The sequence below is a fragment of the Perissodus microlepis genome, chromosome 1 (assembly GCF_051167445.1).
Source record: "Perissodus microlepis isolate ML-2025 ecotype Zambia chromosome 1, ASM5116744v1, whole genome shotgun sequence".
Taxonomy (NCBI): Eukaryota; Metazoa; Chordata; class Actinopteri; order Cichliformes; family Cichlidae; genus Perissodus; species Perissodus microlepis.
Genome location: NC_140461.1, coordinates 20408070 through 20433582, shown reverse-complemented (window position 1 = coordinate 20433582; position 25513 = coordinate 20408070). Strand labels below are relative to the sequence as shown.

The 25513-nt window shown below is 41.0% G+C and overlaps 1 protein-coding gene across 5 annotated transcripts in view; it reads right to left on the bottom strand.

Annotated features, from left to right (window-relative positions):
* The window catches only part of dennd5a (DENN/MADD domain containing 5A), a 34672-nt gene that overhangs the window by 5107 nt on the left and 4052 nt on the right, over positions 1 to 25513 (bottom strand). The window contains exons 2-19 of one of the 5 annotated variants that reach the window (XM_084934525.1): positions 20583 to 20654; positions 19675 to 19784; positions 18100 to 18784; positions 12986 to 13173; positions 11887 to 12198; positions 10538 to 10753; positions 9261 to 9495; positions 8846 to 8935; positions 7351 to 7501; positions 7138 to 7231; positions 6841 to 6945; positions 6334 to 6465; positions 5918 to 6070; positions 5723 to 5810; positions 5545 to 5632; positions 2664 to 2792; positions 2022 to 2143; positions 1790 to 1935 (exon numbers count right to left, since the gene is read on the bottom strand). In XM_084934525.1, the coding sequence (XP_084790651.1) occupies positions 1790 to 1935; positions 2022 to 2143; positions 2664 to 2792; positions 5545 to 5632; positions 5723 to 5810; positions 5918 to 6070; positions 6334 to 6465; positions 6841 to 6945; positions 7138 to 7231; positions 7351 to 7501; positions 8846 to 8935; positions 9261 to 9495; positions 10538 to 10753; positions 11887 to 12198; positions 12986 to 13173; positions 18100 to 18784; positions 19675 to 19784; positions 20583 to 20654 (3116 nt within the window). The remainder of the gene's footprint in view (positions 1 to 1789; positions 1936 to 2021; positions 2144 to 2663; positions 2793 to 5544; positions 5633 to 5722; positions 5811 to 5917; positions 6071 to 6333; positions 6466 to 6840; positions 6946 to 7137; positions 7232 to 7350; positions 7502 to 8845; positions 8936 to 9260; positions 9496 to 10537; positions 10754 to 11886; positions 12199 to 12985; positions 13174 to 18099; positions 18785 to 19674; positions 19785 to 20582; positions 20655 to 25513) is intronic. The other 4 variants (XM_084934504.1, XM_084934518.1, XM_084934510.1 and 1 more) reach the window with 4 other exon arrangements.

Here is a 25513-nt window from a genome sequence, read left to right as displayed (position 1 = left end):
GTGGTATAATAGTTAGAAGGATATTTTCTATCTTGACCCCGATACCAAGTGTGTACAGTGATCCCTCACTATAACACTGTTCACCTTTTGCGGCCTCGCCGTTTGGCAGATTTGTTTTTTTGTGTGCAATTTGCATGCTTTTTAATTTTTTTACAGCACATTTTTAATCAGTCTCCTCTGTGCCACGTCTCCTTTACAGTACAGAATGCGTTCAGCTTGTCAAATTTACATAAATCTTCGATCGCTAGCAGTGTTACTCTGAAGTGCTGTACTGTATGTTTGTAAGTGTTCTCCCCAACATACACAACAATGTCAATGAAACGTTTTGCACCGTCAAAGGCACCTGCGGTAGTGAGGGGTTTTACAGCCTTAAAACATCTATAATAAAGTTGGCTACTTCACAGATTTCACCTATCGCGGGTTATTTTTAGAACGTAACTCCCGCAATAAACGAGGGACCACTGTGTTGTAAAATGCACTTAAACTGACTACTCAAACAGCCTCCACAGTCACCAGATCTCAATCAAATATGGGGTGTGGTGGAACGAGAGATTCACATCAGAGATGTGCAGCTGACTAATCCGCAGCAACCGTGTGATGCTATCATGTCATAATGGAGGAAAATCTCTGAGGAATGTTTTTAGCACCTTGTTGAATTTATACCATGAAGATTAAAGACAGTCTTGCAGACAAAAGGGCGTTCGACTAGTACTAGGCAAGGTGTGACTACAATACAGGAGGTTAAGAAGTAAAATTCTAAATAAAAAAGCTGAATATAATACAATAAAGTAAATAAGCTTAAAAATATAAATAAAAAAAAATCAATCAGAATAAAAATCGCTTGCTAAATATAATAAAAACAAGCACAGCAAATGTCAGGTGGCATTAAAGTGACTGAGTATACAGAGAGTGTAAAGTGTAGTACACAGTGCAGGGTTGAAATATAGCTAACGAGATGAGAGAGCAGATAATTCTTTGCTAGAAAAACGTGTTGCATGTGAAGAGTTATTGCACGAGGTATGAAATATTTCCTGTGTCTATCTTTATTGAAGTGGAGCTGAACAACTCTGTGTTTACATCTCTGGCTTCTTTGCACAGTTGGAGGAGAAACGTTTGAAACAAAACACCATTTCAGAGAAAACAATGACGGCAGTCAAATTGTTACCTGTGCAACTCATCCAGCAGCACAACTGATTAATTTTAGCATGAAGTGCTGTGAAACTGGACATTTTTCCTAGATTAAGCAATTTAAATCAGAAGTCTCAGAGTTTGTGTGCCCAGGGGTCTTTCATCAGGGAGAGTTTCTAGGGACTCGTCATTGTAATCCAGATATAGCTGGTTTGCCTTTGAGTCACATGCTTGCTGCCAATTACTCAGGCTACACAGCACTTAGAACAGTTTGGGAGAAATTACATTTGATGAGTTATTTATGACAGATGATCAGCTTCTACTAGAGAGAGCAATAACTTTTATTAGTGCGGTTCACATTTGTATACATGCATTTTTTAATGATAGACCACTGTTTTATTATATTATAAGTGGATTACTTTGTGGACCCTTCAGCTATTGCTTGCAGATATCAGCCGATATCAAGTCCCTGGGGTCCAAATTTGATAACCATTGATTTAGATAATATGGTTAGTAACAGAGTTATATTTCTTTCCATCTGTGCTGCTTTCTTCCCTAATTGCAACACTTACTTTTTTGCAAATTTACTTACTATATTATCCAATTAAGAACCCAGTTGTAATGCAGTGGAATTAGCCTTTATATGAGAATTAATACCAACCTCAAAAGTAATCTCCAGAGTATTTCTGGGGACCTGCAGGACTCCGGTCTCCGCCAGCTCACCAGAAACACACACCCAAGGGTTGGCTGTGAACATGGAGCCACCCAACTTCTTACTCGGAACAACCACCACGTGGTAGGGGATCACTGAGAGACAGAGGGAAAAGAAAGGTTATACAATGAACTGAAATCCAGAAAAGCTGGTTGTTCATGGAGTACAGGGTCAGGCTCACTGATGGTTGTGAAGACGTTGGTGAAACAGAAGTAATCCACAGCATTAAAGGACAGGAGGTGGTAAAGAAATTGCTCCTTCTCATCGTCACAGCGCAGGAAGGCGTAGCGCTTGTATAGCTTCCTAAAAAGAAGAAGATTGTTAGAGAAATTAAATTATTTCTGCTATGATTACAATTAAAATATAATAATGCCTTGGTATATACGAGAAGCACAAGCACAAGTCATTTTTGAGGTAAAAGGATGACAAAGTGCACACTGTTTAGCATTAGGTGAAATAAATACCACTGTAAGGTCAATAAAAGGCAGACAGAAATCCCCTGACCCACTTTAGTACTCAGATATCAATTATGAAGAAAACTGTGAATTATTTATGTAGAGAGGAACTATAGCATGATGCTCTGAAATTTCAAGAGACTTAATGCATTATAAATGGTTAGATCACATCTTCATTTCATATGACACAGACATTGCTTCACAAAACAAAGAAAGAAGGTCAGATGAGCACACACAGCAGGAAGAAAAACAAATCCAAAGATCTTTAATCTGCATCAGCGTGACTTGTTGCAGTTGTTCTGACAAATAGTGACCCTGCGATAAATGGAAGCACATATAAACTCTGCTGTTTGTGTCCTTTTGCTCACTTTGTAAGCTCGTGATCTGAAAGCAGCTGCTTCAGGTGTCTGGAAAGGAGCTTCTTCTCCATAGAGAGGCGAACCCAGGCTCGGGCCTTGCCCACATCTGTCTTAATCTCGCTTATGTTCTGAATGTGCCTGCAAATAAAAAATAACAACAGATTTAGAGATTAGAGGGAGGAAGAACTGATGCTAGTTATCAGACATAGAAAAATTAGATTCCTGCAGTGTCACAGACGTGCAAGGATAGACAATACTTCAACATACTATCAACAATTCCAGTCAATTTTATTCATATAGAACCAAATCACAACAGAAGTCTCCTCAAGGTGCTTTATATTGTAAGATAAATACCTTACAAAGGCCCAACCATCAAACAATCTCAATGAACAAGCACTTTGAGGACAGTGGGAAGAAAGAACTCCCTTTTAACAGGAAAAAACCTCCAGCAGAACCAGGCACAGGGAGGGGCAGCCATCTGCCGTGACAGGTTTGGAGTGAGAGGACGAAGAGAGCCAGAGATGAATAATAATTCATGATTAAATGCAGAGTGGTGTGTAAGCACATAAAGAGTGAAGAAGAACTAAAAGTCTGATATCTGACATGAATATATCTTGTTTGCTCTCAGTGGAACAACCAAGGTGATATGAATGGATTTATACAGGTGAACACACAAGTGTGTTGTCTAAATTTAACTGTGTAAACTTAAATTAATTTCCGCCAATCTGGAAACCAAGCTGCCATCGCCTGATGATTTACTGTCTGGGGGCAATGGACAAATGTTTCCAGGCTCCTGGTGTAGCTAAATATTTTCTGGATAAGAGATACTTTATATCAGGCCGAAGACCACCTGCTCGGTCCAATCATGTTTCCAGTCATTTCTTTATATGAAAACCATTTTTTAAGTGAATAGAAAGCTAAATAGCTAATACACAATAGCATTTTTAGAAATGCATTCTTGCTCTCTGTACAGACCATTTGATTGTGTGTAGCCAAAGTTCACACTCACGTAGTTGTTGCAGATTTATATGCAGAATCTTCTTAAAGAGATTCAGATTCAACAATTCAACTCAAAGAAAGAAGCAGAAATAAACAAATGTTGACATTTAAAAAGCTTCAGCACCCTAAAAGAATATTAAACTATCAACATTGTAGCCTGACAGATAATTAAATACAAAGTGTCCTGAGATGCTGTGACCTGGCTCTGTGTAAATCAAACTGTAACTCATGCTGTTACACACAGACCGAAGTCTGTCTCTGTTCACCCCATGTGATGTTTCCGCCGTGGCCGTCTCGCCCCCGCGCCATTGCTCCGAGCCACTATCGCGTCTCTGACGTCCAGACACATTTCCTTCCACTCCACCTGTGCCATACGCGCTTCTTCTCCACCTTCCATCCCCCTCCCCGTCTCCACCCTCCACGCCCAATCACGTCAAGTAACCCAGTTTTCTGTGCTCGTTATCGCCATAGCAACAGTGGGAAACACCTACTACATGAAATGTTATTATTAACGCACTGCAACACACGCGAAGCTTTAAAAATGTGAGATTAACTCCCTGTTAGGATTAAATGAAGTATTATGATGGTGGTTGCCTCTTTGCCACCGTGTCTGTGACTGTGCCGTCAGACGTTTACGTGAATGCGGAGGAGGGTCCGTCCACCAGTGCGGAGTCGAGCTGCATGTTTGTGCCCCAAGTTGACCCCTCCTCTCCTTTCCACTCAGTCAGACTGGCGGGGGGTCTGGTAATTAGGCTGGAAGTAACACGCTGTTACACATACACACACACACACACACACACACACTTACGCTGTGTCGTCTTCAAACAATGCAACCCCAGACTCCTCAACCCTGGCTGGTTATGGTGGGTAAACATGACCAAAGTGATGCAGACACACACATACATGCATGTTGAAGCATGTAGATATAGAGCTGTCGATGATGTTAAAACTCATGGTTTTTAAAAATAATAGACTGGATGACAACATTTTGATCAAATTGGGGCAACAAGGCTGGCCTGAGGGTCTGGGATGGTGATCAGTGAGGGTTTTTCTGTATGTCGTGTCCTCTCTCCATCTATGCAGTCGCATATCTCACGGGCTCCACAAAGGTGAAACTGCTTTTTGTATAACACGACTACTACGGACAAAATACTCACCTTTATGCATTTTTTGTTTTTAATATGAGAGTCTACACATGTATACATGAACTGTATAATTATGTGGGATGCATATTTATAGGTTATTTTATTTAATTTTGTCCTTTATTTGAATTTTTCTGTACTGCCTTTTACTGCCTTTGCAAGCCTGGATTTTTCTAACAGCTTACAAATTATCTTTATTTTGTTATTATTATCATTAACTAAAACATACAGTTATAATATGCATAGCAGAGGTGGATCTGGATGTTCAGTGCAGTGGTAGGAATTAAAAAATAAATAAATAAATGATTAGAAAAATAACATCACAGCATTTAAGCAGAATTACTTCATGCTTTTGTTTATATCGTAAAAGTCATAAGAAAATCCTTCTCTAAATATAAATGCTATTATATTAAACTAATGGTATTCCTGCAAATACTGCTGGTTTTATAGTATTTTGTTTGGAGAGACTATAGTAATAATGTAACCCACAGTGAAATCCGCAAGTTTTATGTGTGTCTTATTTCAGGATATTGGAATTTTGGACGCATGAGGATACACAGGATTAGCCCAGATTATTATGATAGGGATATAATAACAATATTGTGTTCAATGGTCTACCACAGGGGGGCAGTATCAGTCTAAAATACATTGGTCTGAAGGTGCCCATTTCCAGAATATCTTTGAGTATGAAATGATTTCATTCCTCTTTTATTCCGTCGCTGAGGTGCACATTTCTGCAGATGCCTCACCTCATGTCCTGGATCAGGGAGATTTTCAGGGGAGGCATAACCGATCCGCCGCCGTCAGATTTACGTCTCTCGGTGTCATGAATGAACCCTGGAGTAAAAGAAAGAAGCGTAACTGAAGCAGAAGCCATCGGTTTGTTAAATGACTGCGATCATCAGCTGAAAGGATTTTTGTTCTTACCTGGAGGCCCTAAACTACCTGGAGTTGCATTTTTCTTCTCTTTGCTGTCCTGGTAGTGCAGCAGGTGGGACCACAAAGCAGATTTACCCTTAAAAGAAAGAGAAAACCGGCATTAGTGCTACACTTCCCCCGAGAGCACTGTATGTTAAAACGGGTGTGCATGCTGACTGCAGTCATTTCTTTTTCTTTCCTGACCTGTTTAACCTGCAGCCCGTGGCTCCAGATCCTCTCCAGCAGGTCACAGAGACTTGCAATCAGGGTGTTTTCCTCAACACCGGTGATGCTGACCTCTCCGTGCCCCAACTCCACAGCCTCGCGCCCCATCTTCTCTACCAGCATACGTTTGGTCTGCAGAGAGACAACAATTCAAACCTAATATTTGTTTCTGAGCAGCCGAAAGAAATACCTTAAAAAACAGACGATTCGTGTAGGTAGAAAATGCTTTATTTTGGGGGTTTTTTTATGTTTTGAAAATTGGTCATAACTCTAAATAACACTGCATTAACAGCATTTAAAGAGCGTTAAAGTAGCCAAAGAGAGCTTCATCCCAAACTTCAATCATAACTGAGTTTTATACGTGATGTGAAACCAAAAACTGGTGATAGGCAAACCTTGTTCCTGCACTCCTTTAGCAATCCTTCAACAAATTTCCAGTTAGTCTGAGCGATGACAGACGGTGACAGGTTGGACAGTTTAGGCTGTCTGATTGTTGTGCCCAAGTTTCTGGCTTCCTGGATGTATTTCTGATGAAAGACAGAGAGGATTTAGTTAGCGAGTACAATAACGTGTGCTCATGTCACTACATCTACAACAAACAGCTCTGTGGTTAGACACAGAGCTGGTGTCGCTGTGTATGGGAATATTAAATCGAAGCACGTCCTATAGTTTAAACTACAAGGATCAAGATAGGTCACAATTTTGGAGAAAACTGATAAAATGAAGCTGCATTTTAATTACGTCACTGCTTATCAGTTCCACCTCCTAAACCCACACCTGACACACACAAAAGTAACACTGATACTCAAACAAAGCTCAGCTGCTGTACGTAAGGAAAGCAGATAGAGGAAAAGACCACATGCGTGGACAGGTACTGCGCTCTACGGACAACCAACACATACCACGTCCACAGTCACCGACTTTAGACAGGGCTTGAAGGACTGCGAGAGCCAGTAGTAGTCAAGAAACAGCAGGAGCTGGAGCTCCGGAAACAAACACTCTACATGCTGCGAGTGTGAGGGCGTGAGTGTAAGGCAAGCAGAAAAAGAAAAGAAATGAAATGTGTGAGAACAGGTGTAAGAGCAGACATTGATCGGAAGAGCAAACAGACAAGAGATCAAGCAAAATGACATCAAAGCTCAAGCAGTCCATCTGTGTGAAGGAGCTGATGAAAGAAAACACTGTGGGGGCGCTCTCACCTCTCTCTGGTCATTGTCTAAATAAAGGTGCTCAGCGTGCTGCTTCTGCCGATCCCTCCTCCTCCACTGAGCCGGAGCGCTCCTCTTGGCCCATCTGTAACACAGAAAAAGAAACAAATGTAAAACAGCCATCAAACCCACACATCAAAGGTTTATTTCAAATATACACTAATCACAAGGGGACAGAGACAGTAGTGAGCTACAAATACTCACTTGTTGCTGGTGGGTCCAGTGGAGAGCACATCAGACTGCAGTCGGGGGAAGAAGCCCTGCTCGTAGCGCCCCTGGCCGATCTTCATGTCCAGCAGGTGGGGGTGCAGGGCAGTGTGGTCGATCTTTGAGACTCTCATCTCAATGGCTTTCTCTGTGGAGGTGTGTGAGGGGTACACAAGTCAGCAGAGGGATTATATCATCATGTTTCAAAGTCACCCTACTTTTACTGCTGAGATGTGTGTGTTTGATTAAATGTCTTCTTTCTATCTTACTCTTGAATTTAAAAGATGATCCGGTGAAGAATTTTATAAGTTATTCCAGCATCTAATACAAAAAATCATTTAGGATTGAAAAGATAAAAAAAAAAAAAAAAGAAAAAAGAAAAACAGTCCCAATAAAATGATTTAATGGATATCCTGACTTCAAAATTCCAGGAACAACTGGAGTAAATAGAACAGGTTCATTGTTATACCAACCCTCAAGTTATGTTGTGAAATTCAGATAATGACTAAGAACTTTTCATTTCAAATTTAGAAACCAGATGACAGCAGAAAAGAAAACATAAAAAGCACCCACAGAACCAAGAGAAATGACAGAAAAAAGGCTCAGAGCAGATGTTTTGTTGTCTTCAAAAGAAGACAACAAAATGGCAATAAAAAACAAAAACAAAAGCCAAAAAAAACAGGGGGTGTGAGATATTTGAAGCTGCGAAAGCGCATCATGAAAACGGTGGAAAAACACTGGCTGGGTGAAGTTGGAATTCACATAAATGTAATTTCCTGTATAGGATTCATCATCAACCCTTTAACCTGTACATGTTACATTATAGCTGCAGGAAAGGCTTTGTTAACCCTTTGAGATATACTTTGAGTAATTTGACCCGATTTAAAATTAAAATGAGGAAAAGAGACTGTCTTTTATTTACTGACAAAAATGACTTTCGATTATGTATTGGAGCCTGCTTCGAGTCCTTTTGAATTAAATTTGGCCATCACTGATGTCCAGTGATGGCAAAACAGACGTAAATCATGACATTAAACCTCATAATAAGCTTCCTAAGTTACTCAGTAAGGGCTAATTCTTGCACAAATATCTCAAAAGGGTTAGAAAACTTTTTTCTGCGACTATATCAGTAAAAATCAATAACAGATCACCAAGCTTTGGAAAAACTGTCACGTGTGCAATGCAGTGAGGATCTCATAGAGGAATTTTTTATTTTACAGTAATATGTGGAAAGTTCATGGTAACATTTGCTTCATCTCTTATTCACCCCTTTCTCTTTTCACATTCTCCAGACTCAGCAGAATGAGCAAGAGCATCCGTCCATGCTTTTAAAAGCTTTCCTGCATAAACCACTGCAAGTGTGACTTATTCCAAATACAAGGTTAAAGGAAGTCTATAATTCCTCTATGAGCCAACCTAACTTAACACATTGCACACATAATTGAAAGAACCACCACCCTAGATTGGTTGAGATAATGAGAACAAATATTACGAAATTCGGTCTCGGCCTTCTCCGGCTCAATGACATGAGGTCCAGGAGCGATAAAGTCAGCTTTTTCAAGACGCTTTTTAAACAGGGTGTCTGCAAGCAAGACAGCAACAACCAGTCAGGTAACTAAAGACAGCAAACCTCCAGAGGTCTGTCAGATTCGTACATGACTACACTGCAGATTATTGAGTTCTGCAGTTTAAATGCTTCTTTAATTACAATCACAAACATTCAGAGGTTCATTTCTTTTAATAGTTTTAAATTAAAGACACTCCAGTGAAGCTGTTCATTCTCAATGCATAACCTGCAACTTTTTTAAGTGCAAACCTATCAAGAGTTAAGAGAGCCAAATTAAAACATTTGGAGCTTTGAAAACAATCCCACCATACAGATTAATGTTCCTCCTTTTCCTCCTCACCTGCTTCTTCGATGTTTGTGCACTTCTGATACATAGAAGTACGCAGCGTGGGCGTGCGCACGTTCAGCATGCGGATCTTATCCACGCGAGCATCAAACACCCTCAGCGTGTGCTCCTTCTCCTCGTCATCGTGACAGAGGATCTTACTGTCGATGAAGGACGCAAACATCTGCGTCTCCAAGAAACGTGACAGGAAGGGCAGGTAGGGTTCTGGTTGGTCAGACAGGAAGGAGGCCTGCACACAGACACAAAGGTACAAGATATAAAGATTACATATGGTCATGTCCAAATTCATGGGCTGCATCCTCCTGAGGACCCGGCCTTCGCGGTCTACGTGGGCCGGGTCCTCAGAAGGTCGGGTAGGCCGGAAGTAAACGGCCGTGAAATTGGACGGTCTAGCCTTCAGATTAGCGTCACCGCTGTCTCGGTGGAGTTTAATAAACTCAGCCGTCTGCTCCTTGCTATCTAAAATATAACAGGACACTGGCGTAAATTCTCGACTGTCTCATACTTCTGTTTAATCAGTTTTCTGTTTGACGTTTAGTCAGCTGTGTAAAAACCAAGGAGGAACCCACCCGGGGGATTAATAAAGTTTTAATTTATCTAATCTAATCGAATAACCGATTTACTCATGAACAAACAAAACACTGAAAAAAGCCCAACAATAACATTTTTAGGTTGTCTAAGTGACTTATAAATTACGTTTAACCCGAGCAGCGAAAGTCCGCGGTGATCTGAAAATGGTGTGCCGGGAGTTGTGCCGTTCTCGGCCGCATCAGTAACCCTCGAGCTCCCGGCTAGCTATCGAGCTGGTGGGTAGCAGACGTCTCCGAAAACGTCGAAGCACTTTTGCAAATATGCGATATCTTGATAAACCGAGCAGATATTTGATGTTTACACAGCTACTTTCTCGCCTGAAAATATGTTAAAAGTTTATTTTGTGACCCAGAAAGATTAGTATGAGTAATTTTAAAACTTAGTAGCGGCCGCCATTGTTGGAAACTGGAGTTTGGCTGGGCCGCGCTATGAATTCTGGGATATGGTAGGCCACGAAGGACACACCCGACCCATCCTTCAAATTCGGGGAAAAGGAGGACGCATTTGTCGGCTGCATTCGGAGGAGTCTACGAATTTGGACAGCCTTCGGCGCGTCGCTGTGACGTAATCGGTCTACAAATGCGGCCTCAGGAGGATGCAGCCCATGAATTTGGACACGACCTATATATTATGCTAAATCATTACTATGCTTTGCTAACAAAGCAGCTATACCACTTTACCTTGTCAAAGTTCTGCATCTGGTCTCGATTGGTGAACCAGGACTCTTTGTCATGACTCGGCTGGATGACAAACACCTCATAGTCTGCAAACATCTGGGTGAACCGGTTAGCGAAGACCTCGCGCACCTGGATGTTGAGCTGGTGCATTTTCAACTCTTCCTCGTCACACTGAACCCGCCCATCCTTGTTGCTGCTGGCATCCTCTCTGACCTCCAGCTGATGTGCATCAACATTAAGAAACATTGTTGTAAATGCTGGTTTTGACCGATTACAATACAAAAGAACACAAAGTAAGAACGGTCCAAAAAAAAGGAAAACGCTCATTCAATGAAGAAAAGAAGGAGAAGCACATCTATTTTTCACGTCACCTCTTGTGACTTTTATCACATTTATAGTGATGAAGAAGTAGGGTCATGGGAAAGATAGCCAAGGACATGAGTCTTGATTTATGACCTCATTTTAACTGAACATGTCAGCATGTCAGCTGGACAGATGCCAGCGCCAGGCAGCTAAAATAACAGAGCAGGGCTGCCACTGTGCAGGAAAATATCCAATCCACTGACGTGACCTGGAACGCCATTTAATCAGGGCCTTGTTTCTTTAATAGGAATTCAGCCGTGCCTTTAGATAGGAATAATTATAAGTAAGGTCAGACCTTGATGATGTGCAAATCCATTCAAGGAAAGCTAATGTTGCCCACAACAGCATAAGCTGCTTACGCTGTACAGAGGCCTTCTCGAAGCATCCATTAATTCATCCGTCAGTCTTTAGACTGAGTGCATCTTATTCATGTACCGCAAAGCTGAAAAATAGTCACACGACTCAGAAATGAGTTGGTGTATTTAAAAGGAAGAGAAAATATTTTAAAAAGCAAACCACCTCCTTTTGTGTACTGACAAAACATGTGTGTTTGTGGTGTAAGAGGGCGCCCCCTTATGTTTGCTGTCCCTTACTGCAACAATGCTGCTAGTAACTGATGGTTATGGATGCACTTTAACTCAGATTTCACTCATCAATATAAATTCTAAGAGTTAATTACCTACTTATAGAAATATATTAATTCCAGAAGAAAATGTATTTTTACTGCAATGATTTTTCTACCAAGACGAGGACCATTAAATATTTTAATCAAGCTGAGCTCCTGTCCTAAAAATTAAAACTTTTCAAATGAATTTCCAGTTGTCAATAAATTCATTAATATGAATATATTCGTAGACCTGGTGCCCAATCTAAAGCTCCTATTTTTACCTACTTAAATGATCAGTCTTGGTGATGTAACTAAGCCCAGTGAGTCACACGTGGTTATTTTTGCAGCCCGTTTTAATTAACGACATTACATCATTTCTCACCTTGTCTAAGCTGACACCTGTCCGCTTGACCAGAGCCTGCAGTCTGGCAATTGTCTCATTCTCTCTCAGCAGGTAGGAGTTGAGGGGTGAGGCCAGATTGCCGTTACGCTTGTCAGAGACCATATCAGCTGCTCGGAAGCCCCGGTACTTGGCCTGGCTGTCGCTGGAGTAAACGTTTCCCTCTGGAGACACGCCGAAGGACATGAGCACCTCGGAGATCTCCTGAATGAACTCGAGTTTGTTGGGAAACTGTGGCAACTCCTCTGGCAGTTCAATGAAGTGATTATCAATGTCCACAAAACACAAGTTTGCCTGGAATAAGAGAAATAGCAGAGTAATGATTATATTACATTTAACAAAGCTTTACAGACAGTTATAGTATTGTAATATTATAGATCCTGTTTTTATACATTTCATTCAGTTGGACATTCCAGCCCCCTGAATTAAAAAGGTCACTGATGACTGAAAATATAAAGCTGACACGATCAAAAGAGCAATAACTGACTCCGAAATACTCTGCTATACTTAGTACACTGTGTAGGTTATACGAAGAAAAGGTCTAGTTCAATTCAGTTCATTTCCAATTCAGGGTCGCGGTGGGGAGGAACCTATCCTAGCTGCCATAGGGCATGAGCAGGTTACACCCTGAACAAGTCACCAGTCTCTCGCAAGGCCCTGACCCAGAATCTGGTTGTTTACAAGATATTAATCATCAGTGAAAGGGATGATCATCATTCAGCCATCCCACAGCCCGGTCACGAACGGCTCTACTTCACCTAGACCAACTGAAGACCCACACTGCTATGGCATTAGCACGTCTATGCTTTGCACCAAACACGAACTTTTATGTTTTCTCATACTGAGCAGCATTATTATTGCAACAACACATCATCACACCAACATAAGGCTGAAATGAAATAAAAATATCAAGCAGCAAAGCACAAATCAAATCAGTGCAGAAGCTGCAACACAGTTTGTGAGATAAGAACAAATAAAACCATGAAATTAAAGATTTGGTTTCTGGAGCGGTAACACAGTCAAATATTAGACATGACGAAGGTTTGCACTCAGTAACTCAGACACTGCTCTCTGAATGTACCTCCTGTGGCAGCTCTAGCTTGGTGCGGTCATCCTGCCCATTGGAGTGGAGGCCCATTAGATACGGCACAGGAGCATCGAGGAAATGGAGAAGGGAGGCGGGCAGGATGGGAACGTACACATGCTGCCACTGGAAGGGGAACATTAAGGCTGTGATGCTCTCTGCCACCGTCATCAGCCTCTGGTAATCTGTTACACACAAACAGACAAAAGATAAAGATGGGTGTTTGTAGCAAATACAGCTCTGACATCAGGTTCATCGTCTGATCTGATATCCGATCAAATCTTTAAAATCTTGGTTGATCGTTGTCGTTTCCCCCATTAGGAAATTTACCAAATGCTGATGCTTTTATGCATTTACTAAACAAAATATATTGCACAACACTTCCCCCATATCTGAAACCTAAGCAATACTCGAGCCAGTAAACAGCGTATGACAGAGGTTACTCAACATGACTGTTTGAATGTTATTTTAATAGGATTACATTGTTATTGCCTTGTCTTCTGTTTGCTCTCAGAGTTTGAAATCCATCAGCTGCACCACATGACGAGACAGCTAATCCCGCTATGTTTGCAGTAGCAGTGTTATATATGACCTTTCATCTGCTTGATCACTTATTGGCTGGGGTTAAAAGGTAAAACTTGGCTGATGGTGGCAGTTTGAGGGCAGATTCAGTATCGATGGCACATGTGAGTGACCTAACTGGAGTGCTTATACTTTGTTACAAAATTCTTGTGTTATTCTCCGTTCTGTATTTACAGGAATGAGCTGGATTGATTACCAACCTTTAAGGAATTAGCTGTTATGACACACAGAATGTGGATCCTGTCTACCTTTATGGAGCAAACTCGCTGTACCAGAATGACAGGGAATGACTTCTGAAGAGCACAGTTGATGTATCCTGAGCAGCCCTGGGTGCTTTATTATCAACTGAGATCTGAATCACTTTAAGTATGGTATTTGTTCCTTGTTGCAATGCCACTCTAAATGACAGCCTATTACACACAGCATTTTTAAGGCACCAAACTAGAGATAAACTGGCATATTTCTCTTGCCTGATCACACATTAAGTTTTGGTTCCTGTAAGGCCCCACCATTTCTTTTGAACACAAACTCCACTGGAGGGCCTTTTGTGGCGTCTTTTGGAGGATCCAGACTCTGAAGTGTGACACAGCTTGCCAGCTGGCACTCTGGCCAACATTAAATTCCTTTATCATGACTCCACACAGCAGCACTCCTCCGAGTTCAGGCTTTTGCACTTGAGCCAACTGGTATACATGTAAATATGTGTCCAGTCCTCCTCATCTGCATTCCTCTTCTATCCCGCTGACACCTACTGCAGATTTGGGAGCAGCTCTGCCTCCCCCGGTATGGTGCCAAAATAAATACCTTTCCTTCATTTGGTCATGTGCTGGTCCATGAGAAGAGACTCTCACCCCAGCCTGGGCCTCTCCCTCATCCCTCTTCTCAGCAGGCTTCCTCTCCCAGGATGGGGACATGAATACTAACATCACCCATCTCCTTCTTAAACTAGGCCACTGACAAGAAACCACTTGAACAAAGGGTCAAGCATTGTCGCTTACACCTAAAGCTGCATGACCTCACCAGTTTAGAATTATCCACACTGAGCAGTGGTAGAAGCTGTGACGGAAGAGTTCGCCTAGTGAGGGTAAATTATGAAGTACAGCAGGTTTAAAATATACACGACATAGAAGTGAAACTCAGCACTGTTCTGATCGAACAACTTCCTGCAGCAGTCTCAGATTGTGTCACTAACAAAGGGCACTTGCTAGTTTTGAGCCATTACTATATTAGCAGTGATTAACAGGGAATAAACAAGATAAAACACTCTGTGCTTTCTCTGCAGATGTAGATTAGTTTAGAATAAGGAAGAACCTTTGTGACATTTTGGGCTGACACAGATCCTAAAGATATCATTTGCTGCCGATTTTATTTTGTTTTATGGAAACAAATTCAAATAAACTCTTTTGATGTCTTTTGGGTCTCCATACCATCTTTAAATATTTAGCTAATGTCACACAACAGATAACATCGGTCACTCATTTTGGTAAATGTCATTTTATTTGCCAGTAGGCACAGATCAGTCAGCAGTGATGATATGAACCTGAAGCCTGACTACAGTTGTGGTCATGGGCACAAAATACCTTGACATTCATGGGCATGAATGTCAAGGTATTTTAGACTTGTGATTTCTTTTCCCAGGGTGGAGTGATTGTACAGCATACTACTTAAAAAAAAATGAACTGGGTGCAAACGTTTGAATTTATTTGGATTATAATTTATTTTTTTTATTCCCACAGGGTCAAACATACGTAATGTCAAATGCAAACTGCACTTCAACCAGGCGCTCTTGGTAGCTATAAAGAAGAATACTGGGTGGATATTTAACCGGTCTTCTTGGCAGAATTGGTTCCTGGCACAGAGTCAACTGACGATCCCGGAATCTGCAGTTGTTTAGAAATGGCTCCAAGAGACTTTCCCAATGTGTAAATCTACATTTCTCTTAGATCTTCACCAATTTCCTTGGACTTTCTCATTGTTCTGAGTATTGCTTAATCTGATGAGTTCTGTCAAACAATTCTGTTGCTGGCACAGAGAAAATATATCGTAGTGTACTGTTGTCAAACATGACGACTAACAAGAAGTTAATAGACCTTGGTCTTGTCAAGTTTAAAAGCATTTTAGAACCTTGTGCACCATTTATTAAAAGATTAAGGTGAATGCAAGTATACCTTTGAACCTGTATTCATAATCTTGACCCTTTAGACTGTAGATTAGAGAAAATCCAAAATAAATTAAAACAATGTATACTGTACAATCATTCCACCCTAGAAAAAGAACAGTTCAAAGAAATCATTAAAAGCTTGCAGTACCACGACATTCACGCCCAAATTTATGTAAACTTCTGACCACAACTGTATAAGAGAGAGATCCTAGATCAGATGCTCAGTTTTTACTATGAATAGCCTAGAACACTAAATATTTTAAGTATAAACTGATATAATTTTCTCAATTTAAGTGACTCGGTCCCCTCACAACAACAAAGACTACAAGATTTTTCATGGAAAAGACTGAAAACGATGATACACTGGAAAGCTGGCATTGTTTAATGATTATTTGTGTGTTGCTAAAAGCCCAGCGTGATTCTGTATAATAGTGCGGCAGCCTTAAAACACAGAACGTGCAGACAGGGCCGCAGCGTCATATTTGTTGTTTTTAAACTTGATTTGTTAAATAGTAAATGGACTGATTTCTTACATAGTGCTTTTCTACTCTGACTGAGCACTCAAAGCACGTTCTTATTGCAAGTCACATTCACACAAACATTCATGCAGTGCTTTACTCTATGCTTCAAGGACACTTCAACATAATGACTGGAGGAACTCTGAGCTGGACTCTACAACCTTCATGATTTAATCTACCTCAGATCTGTGCATTTCTCCTTCACACCTTTTTGTCCCTCTGACTTCACCTGTCCTGTCACACTCGACTTCAATAACCTCATGTCAGAAAATGACCAAGAAACAAACATAAAAAGTGCCATCTTAATTGTAGTAACAACACACATAGTAGTGTTAGTGTCTGGGAAGGACAGGAAGGAACAGATTGTATTTGAACATCTTGTCCTCTACAGCTTTGTGGAAAAGATGCTATCTACGCTGTTTTTTTCCTTTAATCAGAATTTCAGCGTTATTTTTAGCACATGCCACACACTGTCGTCTCCTTATTTGCAGAGCATCCCCCGCCTCGGTGTGTGGTGTCCCTTCGTAAAAATCCCTCAGCTCTTCCTCAGTGGCAGATTGCCAAGGCTTAACTCTCCACAACACCCTTCACATGTTCTGCAGTGATGAGCCTTATGGGGGTGAAAAGAACCATGATGTCACTTCCAACCAATAATACTCATCCTGCATCACTTCTCTCCTCCCTGTCTCCGGGTTGCCTAGCAACACCACAGCTTTCCCCATTAAGAGCTTCTCCCTCCTGTGGGCCCTGCAGTTTTGTAAACCATTTGCTTTCGCTTGCAATTGTAATGAATCCCATCAGAACATCAGATCCATCCTTAAGGGATCGCCAAGTTTCTCTGTGCACACGCACGCACTTTCTCTCAATGGTGAACACTGAACAAAAACTACATCTTTCTAGCTAACAGAGCCTATAAAATTCGGTAATTTAATGTGAGATGATCATTGTGGACTCGAAACTGATTTGTATTACTACTGAACATTGCTGAAGTAGTTTTTTTAAATTCCTCAGTTGAGCATTGTTTTTCTCAATTGAGCATTTTTCCCAAGGACACAGGATACATAGATAGACTAAGGAAGGTTATCCTGCACGAGATGGAATAATATGCTTAAAACAATTGTTTCAAACACCAGATTCCTCTGAGCAAGGCTTCCAAAACCTTGGAAATTTCTCTGTCAAACAATCCCCTCTTCCCTTCATTTCTGACAACATTTCTTACACCTGTAATGTGAATAGCAAGGTACTACGCTGCCTACCAGGGAATTCAGAACATTTTTCTAATAACTTTATCTGTATGGCAGCCAGCTGTTTATAGTAGAAACACATCTGATTTCTGATATGGACAATATGTTGTGCAAATGAGTTCTGACCAAGATTAACACAGGCCTTATTATTATTATTAGACCATATAATGTTTTACATTTTCTTCCTGTAACTAATAATAACGACACAGTGAGACTAAATATGCCTGAAAAGACTAGAATGAATATACAGTGTAACAACATTTTTGTGTGATTAGCAATCTAAGTATTCCGTTTCCTTTGTTAGACATCCTTCAAGCTCCCCAGATAATACCTAGTCTCATGGGATGACAGGGACATGTCCCCCAGCTCCAGAGAGATCTCTTGAGACACGACTTTACTAACAGGATCACATGACCTCACCACCCGCAGAGAAGCAGATGTTTCATATCATTTACAATTAGTTTGTCCTTTCAGCTATTTAGAAAACATGTCCAATTTTAATGAACTGTACGAACTAATGTTAAATTCAAGCCTGACTACAGTATGACTACTACTTATGCACGTGGATGATGAACATGTGTTTAGGCCAGCAGACCAGCTACTTACGCTGTGAGTAGAGCAGTATCTGCATCTCTAGCAGGGCACACGTGAACAGCTGAAGAACGTTCTCCACCCCCAGCAGATTAAACATTTCACTGATGGCAAAGTCAAAGAGAGGCAGCTCTGATGTGCTTGGCCTCTGGCACACCACAGGCCCGTAGACGCCTGAGAACTTGAGGGATCGCCCAGAAGGTGGCAAGGGAACCTCGTAGAGGATGTTGTAGATGTAGCTCTCTAGGGGAAGGGGTGGGGGTTGTGGGGAAGAGACAGCCTGATGAAGCTGCTGCAGCACTTTGCTGCAGGCCTGAGCGAAGGCCATGGGTGTTATCAGGCAGATGCACTTTGACACGTATAGCGTGTCGCGGCTTATGTCGTACGAGTTAAAACGCTGCAAACGAGAGATGGCGGGCGCGGCGTGGAGCATGGGACGAGAAGTGGTGTGTTGGCGTCTCTGGTCCTCGGGTCCTTGTGGGGAGGTGGGAGTGTGCAAGATATCATACTGCTCTGCGTTGTGCATGTGGTAAAGAGTCTGCATGGCACTGCAGATCTGCTTACTGGTCACCTCCTCGAAGAAGGTGAGGGCAAAGCCATAGGTCCGAGAGCCATCCTCTCTGGTGATGATAAAAGAGTGGAACTGAGGCTCCCGAGAGTCCATCTGCGTCCTGAACGCCAGACCCTTTGGCATACAGAGCTGCAAAAAGGATATACAGGAGAGGATTCAGAGAGCTGAACAAAGACAAAGGGCTCATCATGGAGATGAAACTGTAGCTGGATAGATTCAAATTATTTCCTGCAGATCAAACAGGCATGATATAATGTTTTCATTTCCGAGCTTTAGAGACTGCGGTAAGATCGCTTTCCTCCTCTCGTTGCGTGTCTTTAATTCAAATTAATAATCTCCTGACTCACAGACACAACAGCAAAAATTATTTAAAAGTTAAAACAAAATTACTATAGAATATCTTCATATCATTGAAATGGTTCACTGCATTCAAAAAAATACTTATACATGCTTTACATGGAGAATTGTTGATTTGCTCCTTAACAGATCTGTCTTATTCTTAAGGCCTATCAGGATTTTTCCAAGGTCAAAAACCATAGGGGTCCAAGTGATTTGATCATCACATCAATTTTTCACTGACAGTTCATCACTACCAGTTATTCCACGGTATGTTTACCTAAACCCTCAATGTTTTTACCACCCTGTCATATGCCAGCTACATCCTTTACTCCCATTAGAGGTCCCTTAAATCGATCAGCTGAGATCAGTTGAGAAAAAGTTTAACCTGGGATCAGCCCACTTCATGTAGACGCAGGCTATTTTGTCTGTTTCCTATCTGAATGACTTTTTAATGTCTCCCACACAGCTGCTTGTTCCTTCCTGTGTGGATGCCCTATAAGAGTATGTGTTACCTAACAGAAATCTCTCTCTTGCTTGTTATTTATGGCCATTTCTATTTTTTCAATATTATATCCAAGTGAAATATTTTTATCGCAGGCCTGGTGATTTGCCTTTGGTAGAAAGCCAAAAAAATGTTTAAAATTTAAGGGTTCTTAAGTTGTATCAGCATCATACCATACCATGCCCACTGCATCCTGGTCAAAAGGATTCCACTCGACATTGTCTGGATAATGCGCTAGGACTTTGGATTTAAAGGTTCTCCGCAGTGGACTCTGCTCAAAATTCTCACCTGAAAGTCAAACAAACAGAGAGTGCAGAAAAAAATAAAAAAGGAAAAAAAAAACAGGAGACAAACAGTTAAGAAACCAGATTTCCAGATGCAGACGCAAGAGCAGAACAGTCGGCTTAAAAATGTCAGCTGCAGCTCCAGAGGAAAGAGCACATTAGCATATTTGTCTTGAGAGGAAAATTGTATTGCATCAAATAAAGCTGCCAGCCTCCTGCTGCAGAAGGTAAACAGGAAAATACACTCAAACAGCAGCATTCGATAATTCAAATTAGATCGTAAAAAAATAATGAAATATAGCCAACTTTAACATATCTCGATGCTTCCTGACAGCTTTATTGGCAATACAAAGGGACACGGAAAATAATCAGTCATAGAAGCGCAAATTGAGTTGATTCAAACCCAGAGCTAAGCAGAAGTGATGCACATACCAAGGCAGTACTGAAAAGTCATTCAGAGCGTAGGGGGAGAGTAAACACTGACCAAGCAATGGCAGTGCAGGCAGCACTGAATTTGTGTGTGTGTGAGAGAAACAGAAGCAGTGATTGTCAAACATCAGCTCGTTGTTCAGCTGCTGCTGAAGGAGGTGAGGGAGACGGAGGAGGGGGAGAAGAGAAATCAAGAGTGTGCAAAACAGAAAAGACGTGTCCCCACACCTGTACAGAAAACAACTGAAAACACAGCTGTGCAGCAACAAAAGAGGGCTGCCGAGGAAATAAAGTGTGCCGGGTTTAAAGGGTTTAAGGGTTAAAGCTGAACTTAAGTTAGCAGGAAGAGAAGTGTGTGTGGTGGGAAGGTTACCTTCATTTCCCCTTGCCAGTTTTCCTCTGGCCCCATCTCTGAATTTAGTAGCTTCTATATACTGGCATAAAGCTACACAACAAATACAAAAAAATAGAATTAAAAGCCTGCTTCTTAATGGGTAGCGCATCACTTCTTATGTTGTGTTAACAGATCACGCAGCTGAGAACAAGCTGCACACTCGGGGGACATTATCGCATCTGGGGACAGGTGGGTATGTTAATTCAAGCCAACTGGAGGGGATATGACACTAGGATGCTGTGTTTCGCTGTGTCACAGTTTCCTCTTCTTTACTGGATCATGCAAATCCATACTGCTGCAACAACAGGGATTCACAACCACCAAGTTAGCAGCAGCACTCTCAGCCAAACGCTACCCTTAACTAACATGCACACACTGACAAAGTTAGTCTACTACTGTCTAACTGTTGAAATCTTTACCAAGTACATCCATGTCTGGTTTCCCAGACATGGATTATTAAAGGCCTCCGCTTAAAAAAAATAAAGTGGGCTAGGGTTAATCCATGTCTGGGAAACTGAGCCATACAGTATTAAACTTTTATTCATGAGTACTCCAAGCAGAAAGGTGTAGCATTTTTCTTTTTTTCCACGAATGTAAGAATAAGGCTGTCAATTACTAACAATTAAAAAATGTAGCAAGTGTTATCTCTGTGGCCGGATACAAAGAATAAATAACCACAATAATGAGTCACAGCTTTGAAGTGGGTGACACATTCATCATTAGCATTACACAGTCCACATACATTGCACTCAGTACTCACCGAGCACAGTGAATGTGGATTAATCCAAACCTGCAAATACTTCCTAACAAAGACCCTCTCTGAAGTCCTTTTGGGAATTATTTCCATATGTGTGATCCGCTCTAAAACATATTCAATTTCATGCTGGAAAACATGTCATGGTTTGGCAAAATGCGCCAATGTTTAGATGCTATCAGCAAAGAGTCATGTGTTAGATTACAATGAATGAGCACCCTTGTTTTGCAGCTCTGCAGCTCAGTTTCGATTTTTAGATTTTACACGCACAAAAAAAAGACCCTCTGCAGTCCTTCCAGCCAGTTATCATTTCTGTCTTTCTCGTGCATCGCATTGAACAAACATCAATGAGAGCAAATTACAGCAGCATGTCAAACCCAAAACATGCCACTGACTGTTTTCTAGCGACATCACCTTCAAAATAAAGCTTTTATCAGGCTACTGTGACCTGTGAGATCCATGAAAATCACTTTACACAGCTTTTATAAAATGACTCAGTAATGACACGTGCACACAGACAAGAAACGATCGCTTTCTCAAGTCTGGAGGATTGCATTAATTCGCTCTGCTGCACATTAGCATTTTACCAAGAACCCTAGCTAAACTTTTTGAAAATGATGGATTAAAGTTATATCAATAGGAAACATCAGATGGCAAAAGTATCCGCTGGATTCAAAAGTCTCCTTTTTAAATCGGACATTAATAAAAGTGTTGACTGACGCGACAAACAGGTTCACATTAGAGTCCTCAGTACAGACACACAGATCCTGGCAAGGGAATAAAAGTCTTACGGATTAAGTGCTTTAATTTCTTGGTTACTTTCATATCCAAACAGCCCACGGGGAAGAAACTAGGCCAGGAACACATCTCAGACTACAAAAACCCCAGCAACTGAAGGCAGTAAGATTATTAATTAAAAATAATTACATATGGTGATAATTCATAACAACCTTATGTAAAGCACTTAGGTGTCATTTGATTTTCCTTAAGCAAATGTAAAATGCAGCACAACTGATGCAAAATGGCATCTGCTACTCATGAGGATGTAATGTAGGTCAAACTCAACGACAGAACGCAGACATGGAGCACGATGGATTCAAGCTGATTGTTAACCCGTTCAGTAGTACAACAAACATCTGGAAGCATCTGGCTGTGCAGCAAATAAGAGAAGAGAATAACAAAATCAACTTAAAACAAACACCTGGCTCTTAAGCTACTACAGAAAAGTTTGTTGACTGTGAAACTCAAGAGCACAGATGAGCAATGCCTTATAGGAAGCCACAACAAAACACTGCAGAGGTGTGTAAAATAAAGCAGGCATAACAGTCCTTCCCAAAGAAAACACATATGAGGGTCTAACGTTTCATTTGCAAAAACATGCAGAGCTTTTACTAAATAAAGGCGGCTTTGAAGGAAGAGTAATGTTACTCAGATTAAATTCCAAGAAGTAAAAGTTAACCCTGTGAGTTCTAAGTTATCCCTACTTTTGACTCTAAAAGGGGCATCCACACAGCAAGCGATGCACTCATTGCTCATCACTTTGTCGTTGATGATCAGTCATTAGTGGACATTCTAGGCTCCAGTTGCCTAGGTAACCCTCAAATGTAATTACCACCCTGTCGTAAGTCAATATGCAGTATCCTGCACTTTCACTAGTAGAACTTGAACTTCTCACATCGAATTTGATTAAACTTTAGTTCAGGTCCCGCCCATTTCCCTTCACTTTCACTTGAAGTCGTAGAAAGTCACTGACTTCCTGTTGTCTTTGGTTGGCACATCACTGCTAGTCGTTTCCTGTGTGGATGCCCCTTGACTATATGCTCTCAGAACATGTACATTTTTAATTGTTTTCCCAAATTCAAGTCAATCCAAGTTTGTTGCTTTTCTCCAAAACTCTGGGTTAGGGTTAAGATCATCACTTGTCATGACCTAGATGTCACAGTGGAAACAAAGAGTCTATGGCAAATTTACAAAGCTTACAATTCTAGAAAAATCTCCATTTATGTAAATGCAACGGCCATAATTAAATGCTATTTTTAACATGTGGCTGGAAACAGCCACAGTTTCACAATATTAAATTTGAGCTTTATCAAAAACTAAAAATATCATTCCCAGATTTGCATTTTCCACGGCTGTCCACATAGGATGATGTGGCTGTTGTGTTACATCATGAGGCTTAAGTGAAGCTGCCTGAGACAGGTGTTCACTTCAGCTTCATCTTTATAATTAAAACTAATTACAAGCCAACTGCCTCACCTGGAGAAGCCATTTGTTAACATAAACACCAACAGACGCTACAGTGTAAACATCATCTTCCTTTGTCATATTCTCCAGCTCCATGGACTGTGATGTAATAGAGTGTGGACCGGTAGCAGTGGGAGTAGAGCGTCACTGAGCTCCTCATCCTGCGAGCCAGGGACCACCCACAGCTCTGCATCCCTCCTGTGATCACAAACACACACACACACACACTCCTACTATGGCATGGTTCACTAGGCTAGACATAAAGGGATGCACCTCCCTGACTGTAAAGCTATATTCAAACACGACTAAACTCCCTGCAGCACAAAGTGTTGTACAGACTGCTGACACGTCAAAACAGCTCAGCAGCAATAACGTCGACACTCATTCACCTAGCGGGCCCGGCACTGGCAGAACATGATAGCTCACTCACAGCCTAAACTCCCCGCCATCACAGCTCATGGTCCCCTGTGTGCTTTCTGTGAGTTTAACAAAAGGATAAGTTCGATTTTTTCCCCCCACTTGTTACAGTGTGGGATGATTTCTAAGCCGACACACCAAAGTTGCTGTCTTATCGCATTCAATTTAATTGTTAACATGACTTAAAAGCTATTAGCCAAAAACACCAGCACGGTGTTTCTTAGTTAGTCTGGAGGTAAGAAAGTGTTTAACTCTGGAACACTAGTTTGCAGTTTTGTAACACTATCACTAACGTTGCATATATTTTACCCGAAAAAAAGATCGTTCCCATTAAAATAAAATAATAAATAATAAATAAATAACAGAACTGGGAAATTGACTATAAAACTTTTTGACCAGTGGAAATTACCATTAAGTGATCTTTAGTCATCGCATATGTGAAAAATCCCCCTATGCTAGTGTTTTAGGTTAAGAAAAATGTCGAGATGTTAAGGAATTCCCATAACAGTAATTGACCTTTTAATAAAAACACTATCATTACACAGTAGTACAACATACAAAAAAAAAAAGACAAGCTGACCGCATAAATAAAAGACAAGTTCTTTTAACTGTCAACACATCATCTGATCACATTAAACTATGGTCAATTCACAGACTGTATATAAAAGATGATAACCTCTATTATATCACCCATTGGTTACTGTAGCCCTAGCACTTTCCATCTTTTGTAACATCTATATTTGTAAATGGCTGTGTTGAGTAAGGGAAGAAACCAGCAGATACAACACCCTCTGTGGTGATTTTACAACTAGATGTTCTTTTCGGAAACCAGACGAGCTGCCTTCACTGACCCAGAGGCGCAACCACAGCAGCAGTCGTCTTTATTTATTGTAGAAAGATGTCTCGAACCCGGTATTGTCAGACTGTCAATACTTTTAATATAATATCTACACCAACATCAATAAAAATATCTTCCCTGGATATAATATTATACCAGGACAGGCTTCATTTTTTTTTTTCCATAGTAAAGTTTTCAACTTGTCATACAAAGGAGAGCTTATCACAGTGGCTCCGTCTTTAAGGTAATTAAGCTGAAATTCAATAACCACTGAATTTTAACTCCCACATGTTGAACACTGCAGTAAAACCACCATCACTCACCACTCAACATTGTTACACTCTTGTACAGTCGCCAGTAATAGTGTTATTAGCTACAATGTAACTGCTAGGTAGTATTCATTCCCTCTTCCCTCAGGAAAACTGTCTCTGACAGATTCAATGGTCAAAATTGGTTCACCTTTGATAATGAAGCTGAAATATGGCACATAACCTACAAATACCAGACAGGCTAATATCAGCAGCTTAGCTACAGAGTGGCGAGAAGATGCCGTAGGGCCATAAAACCTGGTCTAACACCGCAGCAACCTGAAATTTCAGCACACATCTGCTAGCAGCCAGGGGATTGAACTGCGGAGAAATTTGACCTGGTGGAAAA